The sequence below is a fragment of the Saimiri boliviensis genome, chromosome 1, assembly GCF_048565385.1.
Source record: "Saimiri boliviensis isolate mSaiBol1 chromosome 1, mSaiBol1.pri, whole genome shotgun sequence".
NCBI classification, from domain to species: domain Eukaryota; kingdom Metazoa; phylum Chordata; class Mammalia; order Primates; family Cebidae; genus Saimiri; species Saimiri boliviensis.
This window is the reverse complement of record NC_133449.1, coordinates 236,959,874-236,980,218: the sequence shown is the minus strand read 5'-3', so window position 1 is coordinate 236,980,218 and position 20,345 is coordinate 236,959,874. Positions and strand designations below refer to the sequence as shown.

The 20,345-nt window shown below is 39.5% G+C and overlaps 1 protein-coding gene across 4 annotated transcripts in view; it reads right to left on the bottom strand.

Moving 5' to 3' along the window:
* Positions 1 to 20,345, bottom strand: part of MRPS27 (mitochondrial ribosomal protein S27) — a 103,179-nt gene that overhangs the window by 3,041 nt on the left and 79,793 nt on the right. For all 4 annotated transcript variants that reach the window (XM_074384893.1, XM_010336534.3, XM_074384896.1 and 1 more), the window contains 6 exons: positions 15,200 to 15,314; positions 11,364 to 11,442; positions 9,705 to 9,820; positions 5,576 to 5,678; positions 3,324 to 3,466; positions 944 to 1,114 (listed from right to left, as the gene is read on the bottom strand). In XM_074384893.1, coding sequence (XP_074240994.1) covers positions 944 to 1,114; positions 3,324 to 3,466; positions 5,576 to 5,678; positions 9,705 to 9,820; positions 11,364 to 11,442; positions 15,200 to 15,314 — 727 coding nt within the window. The remainder of the gene's footprint in view (positions 1 to 943; positions 1,115 to 3,323; positions 3,467 to 5,575; positions 5,679 to 9,704; positions 9,821 to 11,363; positions 11,443 to 15,199; positions 15,315 to 20,345) is intronic.

Below are 20,345 nucleotides of genomic sequence, written 5' to 3'. Positions count from 1 at the left end.
GTACCTTGGGAACACTGATTAACCTTTCCTTCTCAGTTTCAAATTTTAAGAGGGAAGTTGAGCAATGACTTTATAGAATTGCCGGGAGAAACTGCTGCTAAAAATACAACAGGATCCCCCTTCCAACACTGGGAAATAGGTCCAGTCTAACTACTGAAAAGATTTAAACACAATAATCTAGCAAAGTTTACATATTAACAGTACCAAAGTGACCCAACAAATGGGAACTTTTTTTGCTCTGTACAAAGAATTCCCATTCTGGCAGCACATTATTTTCCCTTTGCACGGGACAAAAATCAAAGCAGCTAAGAAGCCAAGCATTCAAACGCTGAACATGGTTCTTTCCTGACACTGATCATAGAGCATTTTGGGATGTACAGAGTTAGAAGCTACCAAAGATGGCTTGAGTGCTCAGGGCTGTTCTGGAAAGAAACAGTCAAACTGTTTACAGCTGCCATGCAGTATTAAGTAAACAACATAAAGCTGCCAAAGATGAGCAGAGAAAAATGCCTGCGTCTTACCTCTACATACTCAAATATGGCATTATAACGTCTAACTGGGTGTCTGGGTTATCAAGCACATTTAGTGCAAGATGGAGAAATGGCCACTTTCCACCTGGGGTGGGAGTCAGGTTATTGCTATGAGGAGGCAAGCAACTATCTAGCCAACAGGCGCAGCATATTAGGAATGAGTGGGTAATTACATGCTACCTTAGTGAACAAAACTGACTAATTTGCCCCAGTACAAAAAGGAGCATAAAAATTCCATTGGTTTCTTTTAAGACCACTTCCTGTGCAAAGCAATAAAAATGTAATTTCTGGTGTCAGTTTTTAATGTCTCTTTGTGTGTGACATTGATGCACGAAAAGAATGCTTGTCCATCACCACAGGAGAGGAGTGTGTTTTATGCACCGCTGAGGAGACACAATTCTGCTATGACTCACCTTAAATCGTTCCAGGTATTGAGGAAGCTTGGACTGTTCTGTTTCCTCAATGTCTAACTGCTCCACCAGTTTTTCTGACTCCTGGTTGTCTTCACCTTTTTGGGACTGTTCCTCTGAAGCCCCATCAGCCGGAGAAGTCAGAGCCTTTAGCACAGCATCCAGCACATCGAGCTGTGGAGCAGAAAGAGGGTCAGCAACTACATGTCTTATGGCCCAAAAGCACATGATGAAGAGAGACTGAAGAAGGCGAAAGGAAGAATGAGCTCTAAAAAACTGTGAGAAGATCGCTCTTATAAAACTGTAGGAAATATAAATGGTTATATTTTTTCACATTATAAACACCCTATCAGATGGCATCAAAAATAGTACAAAACAAATAGTATAAATAAGCAAGCTAGGCTGGGTATGGTGGCTCATGCCTGTCATCTCAGCATTTTGGGAGGATGATGTGGAAGGACTGCTTGAGCCCAGGAGTTTGAGACCGGCCTGGGCAACATAGGGAGATTCTGTCACTTAAAAAAAAAAAAAAAGCCAAGCATGGTGGTGCAGCCCTGTGGTCTCAGCTACTCAGGAGGCTGAAGTGGGAAGACTGCTTGAGCCTTGAGCCTAGCGGCCGAGGCTATAGTGAGCCATGATCACACCACTGCACTCCAGCCTGGGTGACACAGTGAGGCCCTGTCTCAAAGACCAAGCAAGAACAAAATACCAAATAAGTGAGCTAAGAATTATTTGTGCAAGTGAATCAGTACAACGGCAGCTAAGTTCACTTTTAGTTAGCCAGGTAGGAATCCAGGAATTATGCTTGATGGGATAAAGTACTTCCCTCTTCCATGTCTTTTTTCCTCAATCAGTTTGGATTTGGGACAAAGGGATAGATCATTACAGACCACAACCAACCAAAGGCCATTTTAAGGGTATGTTAAAGCCTCTGGAAATAAGCAAGGGCCCCCACTCAGAGAAAGATTTTAGCTCACGTGGTATATGTAAATTAAGGATCAGTATAATCCACATAAGCTGCTGGCAAAGACCAGAGACCCATGTATGAAATTCATTTGAGTGAGGTAATTTCTGTGACTTAGGAAGTTAATTTAAAAATGGAGGGTTTCTTTTTGTTCTGACCCCTCTCCCCTCCACTTTCACTTTGAGGCACACCTCCCCTGACTCACAGAGGGCCTCATCATTAGAAATGGGATACTAGCAACAGCAAGGCCAGCAGAAACACCTGCCTGGAAACCAGTTAATCCTGTCCATGTCACATCAGAACAGAAATCCTGAAAATACGCCAAGTCCTTTTAATACCACTAATATATAACAGCCAAACTGGACACATAGCACATTCTTGCCGACATGTGCACTCATTTTCTACTGTTAGAATGCAAAGAATGCAAATCTGGCTCAGATTGGAAGGAATATTTCCCTGGAAAAGGATTTATGTATAATTTTGTGTTTTCAATCACCAGTACTGACTACAGCAGGGTTAAAATAAGTATATTGAGAAATGTACATGCTTTATCCTTTGTTATAAATGTCTGGCTACCAGCATAATGGTTCACTAGACATAAGTATAAGGTGACAGTACAGACACCAGACCTGACCATCTCAGGACTGAAATGAAAGCCTAGGGGTAAGCCCTAGTAACCAGAGTCAAGACAAAACAAATACGTGGCTCTATGGTCACCTTTACACCATGGTAACAAGACAACCAATGTCCTTCTAGGCCTCATACTGGCTGTAAAAGCTGCTTGGACAGGAGCAGACACTGCAGTTGCCTGTGTGATGTAAGGCTCATCATGTCTCCTGGAGTTCAAGCAACCCTATACTGTCAAGGGTCCTAGGTGACCAAGAGGCATGACCTTTGGGGCTGGTGGGAGGGTAGTGTTCTTGTCCTGGTAAAGCGAACGCCTTAGAACTTTGAAAGAAATATCTAACCCAGATCTCATCAGCATCACACATTCACACAGAATGGTTTAAGATGGTTCCATCTCAACCCAGATTAATTTCTTGAGGACTTTTATGGAGAAAAATGCTATGTACCCTCTCAGGACTACATGGGGGTACAGAAACACCCAAACATATTTAAAATGAAATTTTACCCTCTCTTGAGTTCCCACTGAGATGCTTTTGGGTGAGAGGTGAGGGATGAGGCAGTGGAATACTTTTTTCCTTAGACAATGAACTATAAATCAATGTTAATCATATTTTCTACTGCCTTTGGTCAGGAGCATTGAAAATGTCTGTGGTTTTTCATTTTTTCAGCTGGCTAAGTATCTACTCTATAGAAATAAAGAAAGTGGGGGCAGGGGAAAGACAAAACAAATTCAAAGTTCAGGTTATGGGAAACAGATGGCTAAATCTCACCATATTAGTCTGAGGAACATACCGCTTCTCTACACAGCTTTATGTCTTCTGGGGAGGCAGCTACTTTCTCCATCACTTGAAGGGCTCTGTCAAGGTAGCCTGGCTTCCATATCAGAGGCATGTTGTGGTACACAGCCCGTAGCCCTTGCTGCAATTCCACCTTTCCTGTGATCAGAAAGAACAACAAAGAATGTTCAGCCATGTCTTCCTACCATTTCTAAGACTGAGGACCTGAAGCCCCAAGTGAATGTTCACCTGGCAGCTCACTTCTAATCTGTGCCAAGAGACTCATCTCATCCAGTGACATTTCAGATGTATAATGAAGAACGTGGTAAAATTCACCGAATCCATTTTTCAATATAAACTAGATGAACTTGTTTTTCTTCTTTCTCTTTTGGGCTGGTGGAGATTTTCCTGAAGATGTATAAACCACTGGGCTGAGGGCAATTGAGAAGCTGATATATATGCCTTTAGATAAGGACACCCTTAAAAAACAAGTCAACTGAGATACAATTTTTGTTTCAAAAACAAAATCTTCCCCAGAAAAAGAAATCCCACAACATTCCTACTGCGAAAATCTTGTCAACCTCCGACAACTTTCCCTGCTAGGAAATGTTTGACATTTTTTGAAATCCTTCAAAACACCCAATCTACTGTCCTTATAAAAAACTCTCATCTTTCCCTTCTTTCCTTTGAGTTTCATCAGTTTTAAAATCACAGAGTTCTCATGATCCCTTTGGATCTCTGTACATGAATGCTTCTCTGGGTACCTCAAGCCATCACACCTGGAGTTCAAGTTGTGGACACCCAGACAGCAGGGTCTTCTGGAGATGGCTGTCTGTATTCCTGTGGCGTAGAACCTCTCTGCACTAATGACCAAAGTCACCTTGAGCTGCCCAGTCTTAAATCCACCTTCTTTTATCTTTCCTGGGAAGGAGGATTGGGGAAAGCCAGAGTAGGACACAAACAGACAAAGCTTATCAGGCGACAGCTAATTTTAGACCTTTAAGGTGCTTGGGGCTGGACTGCAGTTACATTGTGGGCAGCTGCTTCCATCAGGGTTGAGTGAGGCTGCATAGCATATGACACAATGAGAGCAAAGAGCTTCTGATCTGATGGCTGCCATCACAAAGAACCAGAGCCTCTGCTCACAAACAACCACAAAGTATATTTTCTTTGCCCTGTCAACTTCTGACCAATCCAGGCTGTATGACAGTCCTGAATGCTAATCTGAAAGCAAAGGAAAATGCATGTGAATCAATATTAAAAGGAGGTGGCAAATTAGGAAAAAATGATTTTTAAAAACAGTGGTCAAATACTTTGTTAATCCGACAGTCAATAACATCAACTTCAAAAGCAGTCAAACTGCCATAACTTTGTGATTTTCAAAAAACAAAGGTAGCAGAAGCAATGTATAATTGACGGATGCCTAATTACTTAAGAGATGATGGGACAGTAATAAAATAATATGCATTTAATAAACCTTCTGTAAATAAGGACAACATTTTATGTATATTTAGGTTGAATCTTTTTTTTTTTTTTGAGACAGAGTCTCTCTCTGTTGCCCAGGCTGGAGTGCAGTGGTGTAAACTCAGTTCACCATGACTTCCTCCTCCTGGTGCAAGCGATTCTCCTGCCTCAGCCTCCTGAGTGGCTGAGACTACAGGCACATGCCCAGATGATTTTTGTATTTTTAGTAGAGACAGGGTTTTGCTATGTTGGCCAGGCTGGTCTCGAACTCCTGACCTCGTGAGCCACCATGCCTGGCCTAGGTTGAATCTTATTTGCCCAGATTCCATACAACCCAGGTTCTGAGGCCACTCTTCGGGAGGCTTTGTCCTCTTAACCTGTCTGATTTTCAGTGGAATCAGGGCACAAAAGGAAAGCCACCATCATACCTCCTGGTGCAGTTACACGGGACCCATAAGCTATTCCGCTTTTCCTGAAGTGCTCTACTTGTGCTCTCAGTTTCTATTCCCTAAATAGGGTTAGAACGTCCCTTTCTTTATCCCTTCTTCACATTGATTGCCACTAAATATTATTATCTATGGCCATCAGAACTAGTTCTTGCTTTACCACTGGTGACAGATTTTAAGAACCCTTTTTACTCTCTTATGGAGTAACTGTAAGGCCGTCAAGGTCTATTTTTATGTCTAAAAATGAAGGCTAATTGGATTTCACTGGTAACTTAAATCAAATTATAATTTTATTATGAACTAGAAGAATGCAACAATTCTGCCAAAGAACAATATTTGTAAGGATCATTTAGCTTACCAAGAAGTGCACAGCCATATAACTGGGAACTGAAACCCACTGAGTTTTTCTGTTTCAGACCTGGAAGCAATAGGGATGCACCGAAGTTCCTCTCCTCTTCCCACTGCAACAGAATATACTGGATCATGGTCCATCCAAGCACTGAGTACTTTATACAAAAATGGGACTTTTAATGAATGACATGAGGAAAAGAACATGTTATAACATTAAGTAAACAAAGAAGCACAAAGCTATATATACATCATAATCCTAATTTTGTAAATAAAAGTATACATGCCTAAAGAAAAATATAGGAAAGAAATACTCTAGATGTTAATGGATTTTTGGGTAGTGAAATTATGAGCAATTTTGGTTTTCTTTTCTGTATCTTTTATTATTTTCCAAAAATTCGGCAATGAATAAGCATTTCTTTTACAGTAAGAAAAGCAAAACAAAACAAAAATAAAGAGTACACCTTAAACCAACAGTCACTTGAGACGATCAGTACTGATTCAACATGCTGTCGGCCCGATAGTCACTCACACTGCTGTGGCCTGATGGAGCAAGCTTTTGAATTTTAAACAATTTAGCAATGATAAGACTTCTTCAGAGTGTTAGGATAAATACCACTATTAAGTTGCTTTTAGATAGATTTGTGCCTCTCAAACACAAATTAGGCAATCAGAAACACTTAGTGATCATTTCTTTCAACCCAGGGTGCAAAATTACGCTGCAATAAAATTGAAGCCTTTTGAGACAGCAGGGAAACAAAGAGCAAAAATACAAGCATTGCTAAACCTGCTGCAGACTAGTAACAACAATGACTAGAGGACTTGCTGGCAATGCAGCCAGGGGAGAGCCTTGGCAACTCCCCAGTGGGATCTGTGATCTTCTTGGTCCCACATTAGTATACACTGACTAGGGCTGGAGCCTTAACTCTGGCTTCAAAACATAGAACATTAAGCTCAGGTTGCCCTGCACTGGTTTCTGTACCCAGAGGTTAGGGAGAACAGAGAATGAATAATGTCCGCAGCCTGCAGGTGCAGCCATGTGCAAGTGAGGCACCCCAGGTGTTAACAGGCACCTAAACGTCTTTACTGTGAATAGCCTTTGTGTAATACGAGTATCGTTTCTTGAGGTTGTTCCCCAGTCTTCGAGAAAAAAAAAAAAAACCTTGGGAGAAAAACAAAACTCCCCCGCAAGGATTTCTGCAGCACAGGTAAATAAAAGAGCTGATAATTAAAAACCAGGTCATTTTACTTTCAAAAGCAAATCACTCTAAGAAGTTTGATTCTCCCCACCTAAAACTGCATGAAAAGTGGGGCCCGTGAATAATACATAAGGAGACTTAAAAACATGATTTCCCCCCCATAGGGAAAAACATGAGCAACAGCATCAGGATGTAGTAGGGGTTAAAGCCAAATGAACGCTACAATATCTAAGCAATAGATATCTTTGATGTGTTAGGAGTCCAGCAAGGGTGGTGATACTTCTAAAGGACTTCAGAAAAGATGAATGAAAACAAACAGATGACTGTCTTAGAAATTTTCTGATCATTGTCTGGGAATACTGCAACTACTGCTGCTTATATGAAGCTATTCATGTGTCAACATAAAATAACAGATCTCTTCCAAGCCTTTAGTTTCTTTTCTCTTTTTTTTCTTTGGAGACAGGGTCTTGCCCTATTGCCCAGGCTGGAATGCAGAGGCGTGATCACAGCTCACTGTAACCTCAAACTCATGGGATCAAGGGATCTTTCCACTTCAGCCTCCTGAGTAAATAGGACTACAGGCATGTGCCACCATGCCTGGTTAATATCTTTTTTATATTTTCAATTTTTGTAGAGATGAGGTATTGCTATGTTGCCTAGCCTGGTTTCAAACTTTTGACCTTAAGCAGTTCTCTTGCCTTAGCCTCTCAAAGTACTGAGATTACAGGCATGTGCCACTGTACCTGGCCCAAGTCTTTAATTTCTATTGTAGATACTATAATGGACTAATTCAGGTACAGTTTCATCAATGCCCTCAAAGTTTTCCAATTTTATGCTTTGCCTCTTCTATTAATACAAAGCAAATCCTCATTCTCCCAATTTCCCCTCTTTACTCTCTACTTCATAGCTAGACATCCAAAAGACTTGTCTATACCTCTAAATCATTCTACAAACCATTCCAATTTGGTTTCCTGCTCCATTACTTTTAAGGAAACAAGGTTACAATTTAGTGCCTCTCATGCCACTAAATGCAATGAACTTTTTTTATTCCTCATCTTACCCTACCTCTTTGGAAGCATTCTACATAGTAGACGCTGTCTTCCTGAGGATTCTGTGGCCCCACACATTCCTGATTTACATTTGCTTTCTGGCTTATTTGCAAACATTTACTCATGGATATAAGTCTCCAAAATTATATCTCCAGTCTATCTTTCCATTAAGCCCCAGTTCCTTGGTGAAATCTTGTGACTGTCTCAAATGAATTTCAACATGCAACATGTTCAGAGCCACATTAATGATTTTTCTTAAAATATCCAGTCTTTTCCCAAAGTTCCCTTTTGCAGACAACACATGGAAACCCTTCCATCCAGATGTATAAGTCAGAAACTGAGGAGAGAATATGTGACCCCTGCTTCCCTGCCTCATCTTATTATTTACCTCCTAAAGATGCCCACTGGCTACTCTCTAACTGCATCACGTCCTACTCTCTATGCTACCATTATCCCTTGTACAGATTCATGGTGGCCTCTCAAATGGTCTGACCATAGCCATCCTTGCCCTGCTCTGATAGCTTATCCAGAGTACTGCCAGAAGGACCTTATCAAAACAGATTGGATTATTACATACCCTCTGTTTCAAACTTTTCAAGGGCTTCTCACTATTTTTAGGATGAACACAAAATGGCTCAGTATGACCTACATTCTCCAGCCCTATCTCACTCCACATCCTCCCTACCATCTTCTGTTTGTAACTACATTGACTTTCTTCTTCCAGCTCATTTCTGCTCACTAAGTTTTCTGCCACAGAGCATTTGCACATGTTATTGTCTCTTTTTGGACTGTTCTTCCCCTCCTTAGCCAGTTAATTACCAGTCATCCTTCAAATAGTAACCTAATAAATATTTCCTTAAGGAAGCCCTTCCTAACCAATTTAAGTTTAAAAGACAAAACTCCCTATAATATAGTCTTTTCATAGATTTCTCCTTTGGAGTGCTCATAATAGTCGCAGTTTTATGCCTGTGTGATTGTTTCATTTAAATATCTGTGTTCTTCCAAGATAGTAAGCAGGAAATGTTTGCTCACCATTATATAGCTAGCACTTGCCAATGTATGGAATTTGTATGTGTTCAATATAGCATATCTAATGAATTAATAATGAATGTGGGGTATACTGTAAGACTATGACACTCAGAAGGGCATAACATAACACCTACTCTTTACAATGTGGACTAGACTAAATGACCTCTTCAGTTCCTACCCAAACTGGGATTTTTTTGATGTTACAACTGAGGTTAAGGGGAGATGGCAGAGGCAGACTGCCTGGCTTTACCAGGTGGCTCTGTAACATCTCTAGGCCCCAGTCTCCTTATCTGCCTAGAGTTGTTGTGAGAATTAAATGCATTAATACATATATAACAAGAACATAGGCTGGTGTAAAGTAAGTGCTACATAAAATATCAGTTATTGCTGTTGTTATTCTTAGGACGACAATAAGCATTAAATACTCAAACCTAAGACCTGAAACCAAAACTTGATATTCTAGACTCTCCAGAACGGAACTGCCCTAGAGCAACCTTAGGAAAATACTGATACAAATGAAATAATCAGTATTTAATACCCCAGGTAATGGTCAACGTTAGCTGCCTCACTGCCTCTTTGACATGCCATGTCCAGCTCTCAATGATTACCAATGACCTGTTTCTGAATGTCTGAGGTGCACTCGGCGTAGCTCAAGTTTCAAAATATGCACAAGGACTTTCTTTTGAGACTCTCTCAAGTGGAAGAACAACCAATTCCATTAGTTAGAAGCCAGTAACTAAGATGTATAGCATGAACACTCATTCCTGGTTGTGCCGGCAGACGGCTTTTTCTAGCTTTTGAGAGCAAGCCCCTGCTTGCCTTTTCTAAAGTTCTTAATATTGCTTTCGGGAAGATCACTTACACTGAAGTCTGTCTTCTTTGCCAGGCAATGAAACAAAACATAGAGGGAGAGAAGTTGGGTGGAAGGCACTTCAAAGGCTTCTTGCATCATGACCTCAAAAACCACAGATAAAGCATCTAGCAAAGAAGATGAAAGTAAAATGAGAGAAAATTAGTTGTAGGTAATATTACCAAATCTCTATTTGACTATAAACACTCTTAAAAAGTGGGGCATGGTTAAAAAAAAAAAAAAAGGCAGAATTAAGAAGTAAAGTATGTGGGCTCTGGCCCTAGCTCTTCCACAAACTAGGTTTCTCCTAAGCCTTCAGCTTCTATTTTACATACCACAATGAACTAGATCAGATGCTACTGCACCAATGTCCTGAAGGACATTAAATAAACCATTCATTTCTCTTGGTTCCCAGTATCATCTTCATAATAATAAAATACTATTTGCTTTATCTATTTCAAAGGAATTTTGGACAGTTCAATAAGATAATACATATGAAAATGGCTCATACTGTGATACAAGTTTAAGGCACTGTACCTATTAGCTAGAAGAGCTAAGGCATAAGGGAGAAACATATATTCTCAAGGTCACCCTGACAAGCAGAGCAGAGAGGCTGGTCTGACTGCTCTATTCTCTGCTCTGGTACCTTTTCACTGTTAAGGCAGAAGAGGACAAAACACTAAAGGAAACCCTAAGTCTCAGAGATTATTTCAAAGAAAGCAAGATAATGACTATAAAAAGGACCGTAAGGCTCAGTTCAAAATACTTGTTGGAAGGGAATGGGAAATGTTCATTCATAAATTAAAAGCCTCTGAGTATACATGAATGCTGGTCATAGGAGAGCAGGCTTGCAATTTTTATTTTTTCTTGACATTCTACAACATAAATGGAGGCCAAGAAAATCAAGTCAAACAATTTCTTTTCTGTAGTTATTTGGTTGTAAAGCAGATAATATTAACAATGCCTTGAAATACAGTGCCTGTTCATATCACAAGCACAACAAATGTTTTTGACTGAATTATTTTTTTAACCAATTTTTACATATATTCATAACTATAAAATAGCACTGATTTGCAGCTGTTCCTAGCCAGCTGTTTTTGCACATGTTGCCAAGGTTCTGAATGGGGCCACAAGCATGAATTTCTATGTTCTTTCTGCAAACGGGGAAACTGAGATAGACAGGCAGACCCGGTAGTCAACTAATAAGTCAACAGAAAAGTAAGAACCTGGAAGGGATTTTCTTTTACATAAACAAACAAACCAGTAATATTTTAAAAGAGCATAGGCTCAAAATTCAGTTAAAAAAAAAAATCTCATTTCTGCCAACCGTTCGTTACTGAAGCCAAAATTATACTTGAAAAATAAATTTACTTTATCCTTTATTTATAGTCTGGATTTCAGTCAGTTTGGGAAGTGAAATTAGATTGGCCTGTATAATTAACTTACTTTTCCTCTATAATCATTTATGTACTTTGATATTTTCTTAGTAAAAATAAAAATAATAATATTTTTTAAAATTTTGCATAAATGATAATCATCAAAACTTTTCTGACTAAAAGAGTGATGAAGAGATGTTATTAGGGAATAAGAAAGGGGAAGGTCTTAGATTTGTACACCTCCCTTTGGGAGTTGGAAGCCCTATACACACGGAATCTGGGCTTAGTTTCTTACCTTTGTAATTTTCTTTCTTTATGAAAGAATCCATCAGTAAATTGAATGTAAAGTTATCTGGAAAAATTCCATATTGAACCTATAATGAAAATGAACATAACAGGAAACAAAAGAGAAAATTATCTAATTTAGTCTGTAATGTATGTCTATGTATTACTCAGAATAAAACTTGCCAGCATTAGCTTTAAAATATTTGACTATCCTTTTACAGCATCTGTAACAGTGAAATAGTAGCCATGACTCATGAGGTTTGATAACCAGAACTGCTGGTCAGAGAGAGAAAGTTTTGAGTGGGTGTCTGATAAGAGAACTGATATGTAAAAAATAAAGCCCCAATTCTAACACCTCATCATAGCTTTAAAAAAAAAGAAAAGAAAGAAACCCACATAAGCCCCCAAATGGTTCAGTGGCTCTTTTTATAAAGTATGAATAACAATGCCAAAACAGACTTTTATGGGAAAGCACACATTACACAGCATTTTCTGGTTCTTAGTTTGGCTTTTAAGGTCCCAAGAAATATGCCAACAAACATTTACTCCAAATTTTCTAGAATGCTGTGTCACACAATTCAATATTTGAGAATTCAGATTTCTTAAAATATGGATCCCTTTAGCAACTGCAGAATGTTGATTTTCTAGGAGCTGATAAATTCCTATGTCTTAGACCTACAGAATCAGAATCTCTGGAAATTGGGCACAGAAACCTGAAATTTTAGTGAGGTTCTTGTGATTTTCATGCATACTCATTTTACTACCAATGATCCAGATTATGGCTGCATTTTTATTTGTTTCAAATTCTTCAGTAAGGTCAACCACCATACCCCACAGGGCTCCATTCCTCCCTCTTGCAACCAGTAGAAACACCTGAGGAATTTTTCCAAATTATATCCATATCCCCTTGGGAGATTTTAATACAGTCCTAACACCTGAATTGTGAATCACCGCTGAACTGATTCACTGTTTCCAGGAGTTATATATAGGAGTCTCAGGTGTGCTGAAATGAAAAAATTGTCTAAAAACCACTGTTTCATAGGTTGTAGCTCATGGCCAGTGTCTATATTTCTCAAAGCAGTCATCCAAATCAGTATTAATCCCTAAGGCAGGGTAAAAACAAAATATTTAAGGTGATAAGTCATTAAAGCTGAAAGCGATTTTAGAAATCAAATGGTCAGTGATTCTCAACCTAGGCTGTAAACGAGAATCAAATGAGAGCTTTAAAAAACAAACAAACAAAAAAAACTGATGAGGGATGAATAGGCGAGGCACAGAGGATTTTTAGGGCAAACTATCCTGTATGATACTACAATGATGGGTACATGTCATTATACATTTGTCCAAACTCACAGAATGTACAACATCAAGAGTGGACCCTAATGTAAACTAGAGCCTTTGGGTGACAAGAGTTTGTCAATGTAAGCTCATCAATTGTAACAAATGTACCACCCAGGGGCACGATGTTGATTATGAGGGAGGCTATGCATGTGCTGCGGCAGGAAGTATGTAGAAAATCTTCGTACTTTCCACTCAGTTTTGCTGTTGAAGGAAACAAAAATATTTCTCCCCAAAATAATTGAGGATGTTCAGTGAAAGACACTGAAAATGCAGGGGAACACTCTTCTTTAGCCTCCATTTGCCCGATGGCAGCACATAAATTCTTCCTTCCTAGAACAGCACTTGTTTCTCAGCCCAGAGAAGGCACCAGCAGGAACCAGAGGAATCTGAGAACAGATTTTACTATCTTCCCACATTTTCCCACCTTTAAAGACTAGAACTTTTCCCTCCTTTGTCTTGTCACTGTATAGGATTTATGGCTCTTGGCTGAAATACTATTTCAGCAAAATACTACACTACTGCCTTGAGATAGAAATGCTTTTGAACTGATGCCTTTCCTGTGTGATGAGTACAGCATGTGTTAATAAACTTTTGCTTGTTTTTCTTTTGTTAATCTGACTTCTGTTTTCAGCAGAGCGTCTCAACTAAGAACCTAAAAAGGGAAAGAAAATAAATTTCCTCCCCTACACTGTGAACCCAAAACTGATAGAAAATTTTAAATTTATTAAAAAAAAATTTAAAGTTCCAATGCCTGGGCCCCAGACAGATCAATTAAACTAGAATTTCAGTAGCAGAGGCAAACATCTACAATTTTTAGAAAGCTTCTTGAGTGACCCTAATGGGCAGCCAGAGTTAGAAATCATTGATATACTACAACCCCCTTGACTTAGAGTTGGAAAAACTAAGATCTAAAATAATACAATTATTTGCCTAAAGTTACCAGCAACCAGTGGAACCTGTGAGGCTACAGCCTGGATTTTCTGATTTCTAGTTTGATGTCCTTTCTACTAAAAGATTCAAGCAGCAGCAAAAATGAGACAGGTGTCGGTCTGCTGTTCTAGACCCTCCTAGTTTTGTTATCATAGAAATCTTTGAGTGTGATCTGTGTCACTATACTCTAAACGGAAGAAAACAAGATTTAATCCATTATCCAGGGACCTAGCTCTCTTACTCCCTTCCTCACTTCCCCTTAACATACCTATACCCCAGGCAAAAAAGCAATGTATTACTGCTCAAACTGAGTCTTTGTTTTCACCCAGTTATGCCTCTGCTAATACTGTTTGTGTCAGCGCATCTCCATGTGCAAGCATGCATCTTTTCGTGACCATCTTAAATGGTACCTCATGTCTCTTTTAATTATTTCCTTCCAATCGGATTCCTTCATCTTAATTCTCCAAGCTGTTTTTACTTTTTTTTTTGGAGACAAGGTCTCAATCTGTTGCCCAGGCTGGAATGCTGTGATCTCATTACAGCTCAACGCAGACTCGACCTCGTAGGCTCAAGTGATCCTCTTACTTGAGCCTCTAGAGTAGCCGGGACTATACGCCTTGAAATCCTGGGCTGATGTGATTCTCCCATCTTGGCATCCCAAAGTGCTGGGATTACAAGGCATGAGCCACAGTCCCTGACCTTTACAAATATTCTTGCATGGCACTTACATTTGCCTAATATTAAATTTATAAGTAATCCTGCTTATCTGCCTTATTAAATTATAAGTTTCCTGAGGACAAGGACAGAACGTTACTCATTTTTGTATCCACTATCAATAACCAATGTCTCACAAACTGTGCATAATATATATTAATTTGAATTTGGCCAAAGTCATGGAAATAAAACTATTCTGCACAGAAGGGGGACTCAAAAACAAAATCAGTATTCCTTTTCAATGCTAACTTTCAGGGTCCAGTGACATTACAGGCATAATACATTTTCATAAAAAGACTGTTAAAATGTCTTTATGGTTCAAACTAATGTTTAGCTTCAGACTCACAATAATAACATTCTAAACTTCTGTTTATTTTGTATTTACTGTATACAGTAGGAAGGTAAGAAAGACTCAACTCTTGGGTGGTGTAAAAGTCAGAAAGATCCTAATCCTAGAGTGTTCTCAGGCTTGACGGGAGCAGTCAGGGACTCAAAAGACATAGGAGCAAACATGGTCAGGTTCTCCCCCTGAACTTCAGCAGAGGACACAGGCAAGAAATTTAAGGCTTAGCAATAAAGAATGAAATGACCACCAGTGCAGAGTTCTTCTGATTAGACTACCTTTTGCTTATTCCTGTCCTTTTCTGAGTCACTATGTTTAGAAAAGCAGCAGCTACGGGATTTAAAAAAAATTTATTAATGAACTTATACCCACCTCATTCTGTTAATAAGAAGGATATTTAAGGCCAAATAATTTTTAAAAGTTACTTCTGGTGTTATTCTTTGCTGTGTCATAATAGGTACAAACACCATGTCATCTAAACTCAGGAAAACAGGCTGCAGATCCGCAGAACCACTCACCTTATTTATAAGGGTATATAAGGCTTTGTCTTGTGCATCATATTTTAGACACTGCCTAATCCAGGTGTGGATGGTCCAGTTTCTCAGGTACCAGCTGTTGGGGCTGTGTCGAAATCTAAATAAGCACAAGAAGAGAGAAAACTGGTGTTCTCTTATATATCAAAACACATCTTCCATCAACAGGTTCTTCTCTTAGATATTTACAGAGTGTAATGTGACAGAAATTCATAAACGTTAACAGCTGACAAAAACTTGAGAATGAAACTCATTAACCACAAAGTCTGAAATGGTAAAGAGAAGGCAAACTAACAAATAACAAAAAAAAAATTTACCAAAATTGTATTCCTTATACCCCTTGCTTCAACATCTTATTTTAACAGAATTATGAAAAATAATTTGGGAAAAATACTAATCATGGCATTATGTAAACAGATGTTTCATTAGAAAAGAGATGCGAAGCTTAAGCTGAAACTTTGGAAGTTTAAAACAGATGAAGAAAATGAAAAATAGGATAGCACAGCAACTCTGTAGAGGAGAATCAGCTTTGAGTAACAGTGGGATTTCTTGTGGCTCTTAGGAGAGACGGGAGTCAAAGGAAAACAGAGGAAATAAAAGGAATAACAGGAAACCAAGAAATAAAAGTTGAGTAAAACTTAACATTCATGCCCTCCAGGATCCACAATCCCACACTGTTCTTCATAGCTCCACTGCAGCTTGTCAGTTTATCCCTTACTTCCTATAGCTCCCCACAGGGTCTTAAAAGTCTGAAGCAGTCCAGGATGAGTTACATACAGTAATAGTATACCCACAAAGGAATGGTGCTTGGAAAGGAATTCCAAATGCTGCTTTTGCCTGAGTTCACACACACTGCTAACACCTGGAATGGAAGCTGCTGCTCCTAGTTCCTGGGGTCCGTGACAAGACTCAGAGCAGAGACTGGGCTGTGAGATGGGGTGGAAAGGGCTCTGTAGTCCCTCTTTTTATTTATCTACTTTGATTAGGATGGACCCTCATATACTGTATCATGTTAGCTGAAGTCCCCAGGTTTTCCTTAATCATTCGGGAAGCAGGCCAATCGCTGGGCCCCCACAAGTTAAGAGTTTAATCAAACTCTTCTTAAAAAGAAAAAGGTGAAACAAAAACCTAAAGGAGTCCATGCCATATTTGGGAGTCATGGGTGCAGATGAATTGTAGTGGCTTTTAGAGGCTGATTATTCAGTCTGCTTCCTGTTATTTCCTGCCATCTGCTATCGGGATAGTTTCCACTGAACAGGTTCTCTGCCAAAGTAATAGCTAAGAAAGGAAGAGGACGTGAGAAATAGTATTTAACTTAGGATATCTATTAGTGCTCTGGTGAGAGATTTGGCAAAAATAAGATCCAAAGATGTTTTATGGATTTAGGGTCTTCTAGGTCACCTGATTCTCTTAAACATGTTAGGTTTTGCTGGAAAATGTCTCACTCTATTTTTCTCTACAAATTAGCCCATTAAAAAACAGAATTTCGTCAAATTCAGTTTAGGATGAGTGACCTGGCCAGAGAAAGACCCTGTACAGGGGCCCTAGATTCTCAATCTTATAAGTTCCTCTGCAAAGAAATGAAACAAAATATACCTTTTAGTATTTCATGCTTTTGCTCACATTTGTTTTTATATTTGTATTTTTATTTTTTGAGACAGGATCTCACTGTTGCCCCAGCTGGAGTGCAGTGGTGCAGTCCTAGCTCACTATAACCTCTAACTCCTGGGCTCAAGCGATCTCTCCTCCTCAGCCTCCCGAGTAGCTGGGAGTATAGGTGCATGCCACTACACTCAGCTAATTTTTTTGTAGAGATAGGGTCTTCCTGTGTTGCCCAGGCAACATTTTCAAATCAATAGTTTAGCTACTTGATTCTTTTTTCTCTGAAAAATCTGAGATTTAAAATGAAATGACCAACTAAAAATTAATTTAAATAAAGAAAAAAAGTCAAGTAAAATATCGGGTATACTGCCTCAATGATGGTGATGCCTACTCATCACCCTGTAAATTCCTGGGTTAACAGAGACAGAGACTGACTTGCTCAATACTGATTTCTGTACTGACACAATTCTTGGCCCATAGGTTTTTAGCTAATTTAAAAAAGAGCTTTAATCAACACTGGTATTAAATGCTACTATGCACCAATCATTTTGTTAATGTCTATGGTATATATGAAGACATGTAAATTCCCTGTTTGGGGCATTTATAGTCTCATTACAAAAAAGATGCACACATAATTTAATAATAACAAACGGTGGGGCATGATAAGTACCAAAGACAAAAAGAGATCGCTGGAGACTGAAGGGTTTTTTGGTAGTAGTAGTTGTTGGGTTTAGTCAATTTTTCCTTTAAAAAGAAACAACAAAATATGAATTTTTTGGTAATGACTTCAGGAAAAAAAATATATCGAATGCCAATTACCACTCTCACTCAAGATTATTTTAGACCTAATCCTCATTTTACATCTAAGCATCTGGTTCAGGATGCTTCCAGTGACCACTAAAGTTGTAATTTTTTCTTTGATAATGAACTTTACAATAAGAACACCAGGACCATATCTAACCAAATACCTTTCTCTTATTCATGATCAGCAGATCACTTTTAGGCTTTGAAAAATAACAAAGACTGATAATGAGAGCCTAGCTTTAGACCTTCAAAGTTCAAATTAAAACGCATTTAAAGCCATTTGCTAAGCTTCTAAGGCTAACTTCAGCATATAGAAGAGCAGTAAAGTCTTTTCTTCTCAAAAGCCCTTCCTTCACAGACTTTCTTAGAAGCCTGAAGGGAAAGTTACTCAAGACTTCACACATTGAGTATAACCATCTCTGCACAGCAGCCCTTTGAGATATTTGTCAAGAGACTCAGAGAAGTCTTTAATAAGTCTCCTCCCTCTCCTATCCTGGACAAGGCTACTTGGTATAAGCTCTGCTCTCTAAGCCCTAACAATCCTAGACCCAATTATGTCTAGGTCATTTTCTTTCTTTTTTATTTTATAAACGTTTTGAGAGATAAGGTCTCACTCTGTCACTCAGCCTGGAATGCAGTTGCAAGATCACAGCTCACTGCAGCTTTGAACTCCTGGACTCAAGCGATCCTCCTGCCTTTGCCTCCTTCTTTATTTCTGTAGAGACAGGGTCTTGCTATGTTGTCCAGGCTGGTCTCAAACTCCTGGACTCAAGTGAGTCTCCCACCTTGGCTTCCTAAAGAGCTGGGATTGTAGGCATGAGCCACTGTGCCCAGCCTAGGATATTTTCAATGAACTCTCACAAGAAATATATTGAGGAATAGCAGTGAAATACACACATACCATAAAATGTGCTGCCCAAAGGGCAATTCCTGAATTTCCCACCCAGGCAGTAAATGAACTCCTTTTTAGGCCCCCATCAGCATTAAAAAGAGAAACTTATCTGAGTGGCTATCTGGAATATAAACAAGTCAAAACACTGGGCCAGCAAGGTTCAATTTTGGATGGCAAGTTTGAGACAAATTCCTGTTGGTGACTTTTTAAGCAGTTCAGACAAATAAACTTAAGGACTTCTTAACTTCCAGTAGTAATATGACAGGTGAGTGAGTCTTTGGAATGGGCACTTGCCTGGAATTATTCTGTGGACTGCTGGAAGAGCATTCTCCTTTCCTGCCAGGAGAAAGGCAAAGAGAAAATACAACTAACACATTGATTTTCCAATTTGACTGCAAACAGACTGGCTTTTGTTCTTGCCTGCTCTGACCACCAGCCTGGCAGATTACAGACAGCCACTGTAGGAGCCCCCTCTGTGCGCCTAAGCCATCAGCTGTTTGCTCACCTCGACAGAAGCTTTATTATTGCCGAGGCCAGCAGGCTGTCAAAATAGGCAAACTGTTTGAGTGTAGGAAAGATTAACTAATACAACCCAAATAACCCCAATAAGGTTGTGCTCGTGAAGGGTAAAGGTACTCTGAGCTTTCAGCTTATAAAATGCAAGTACACTTACAATTCTAAGGAAATGTGTATTTCTTGGAGGGGCACAAGAAAGAGCGACAAAGTGAACTCTCAAGTTCTAGCTCTAGTTCTAAAAGTTGGTATCCCATGGCTAAAGAGATCTCTGTCCCCAGTGCTGAGTAGGGTTTTCAGGTGAAGACAGAGCTGGCCTAGGAAGCCAAATCATGGCCAACCAAATGGCAGGAATTGAGAAGCTTCCTCTTCTCAAAACTCAGGCCATACTCAGAACTCTTCAGGGCATCTGCCTGCACTGCTGCTCATTCGAGACTGATGTCACCAGGAGGAGAGCAGAATCACAGGCTGCCAAACTTACATGGGAGTGAAAGTCTTGGATATCACAGAGATTTCTTAGAAGGGAAGAGAGGTTATATAAAAGAGATCAAGAGTGAAAAGAAAAACACCAGAGACTGTGATAATATAGGACGTACTTGACTGTGTGTAAAGTTGCATGGGATTTCCTGTTTGACCAATTTCATCATTTAATTTAGAAAAAAAAAAAAAAAAAAGGCTAGGCACAGTGGCTTATGCCTGTAATCCCAGCACTTCTGGAGGCTAAAGTTGGAGGATGTCTTGAGGCCAGCAGTTTGAGAGCAGTCTAGGCAACACAACGAGACCCCATCTATACACACACACACACACATGCAGCACTCATGGCACACATATATACCAAAAAAAAAAGAAGAAGAAGAAAAATAAAAGAAAAGAAAAAAAGTGAGCTATAACCTTTCTTCTATGGGGCTGAAATAAAGAGTTTTGTTTTGTTGAAATAAAGGTTTTGTTATTGTTGAATGGCTGAAGTGGCAATGCTCATCAACTCTTTTGGTATCACAAATAAAAATGCTCCAGGCTGACCAGGCCCAACGCACAGATGCCAGAGCCTGGAGCCCAGCAGCTCACAGCTCCACCATTTAGCTGCAACACTGGCTCTTCCACATGAATGAGCAAGCTTTCTACAATGTTTATCTGATTCCAAGAGCCACCAACCTTAAACACACACATGCAGCTTTCCCTCCGCCCCAGTGAATTCTGTATCCTGTGGCAACAGGCTTTACAGACGGGAACCTCAGCCACAGAGCTGAGTAGACACAGAGATGGGAGAGGGGGCCAGGGTAAAGGGTGGAAAAAAAGAATGCCAAGAAGAAAATATGGCTG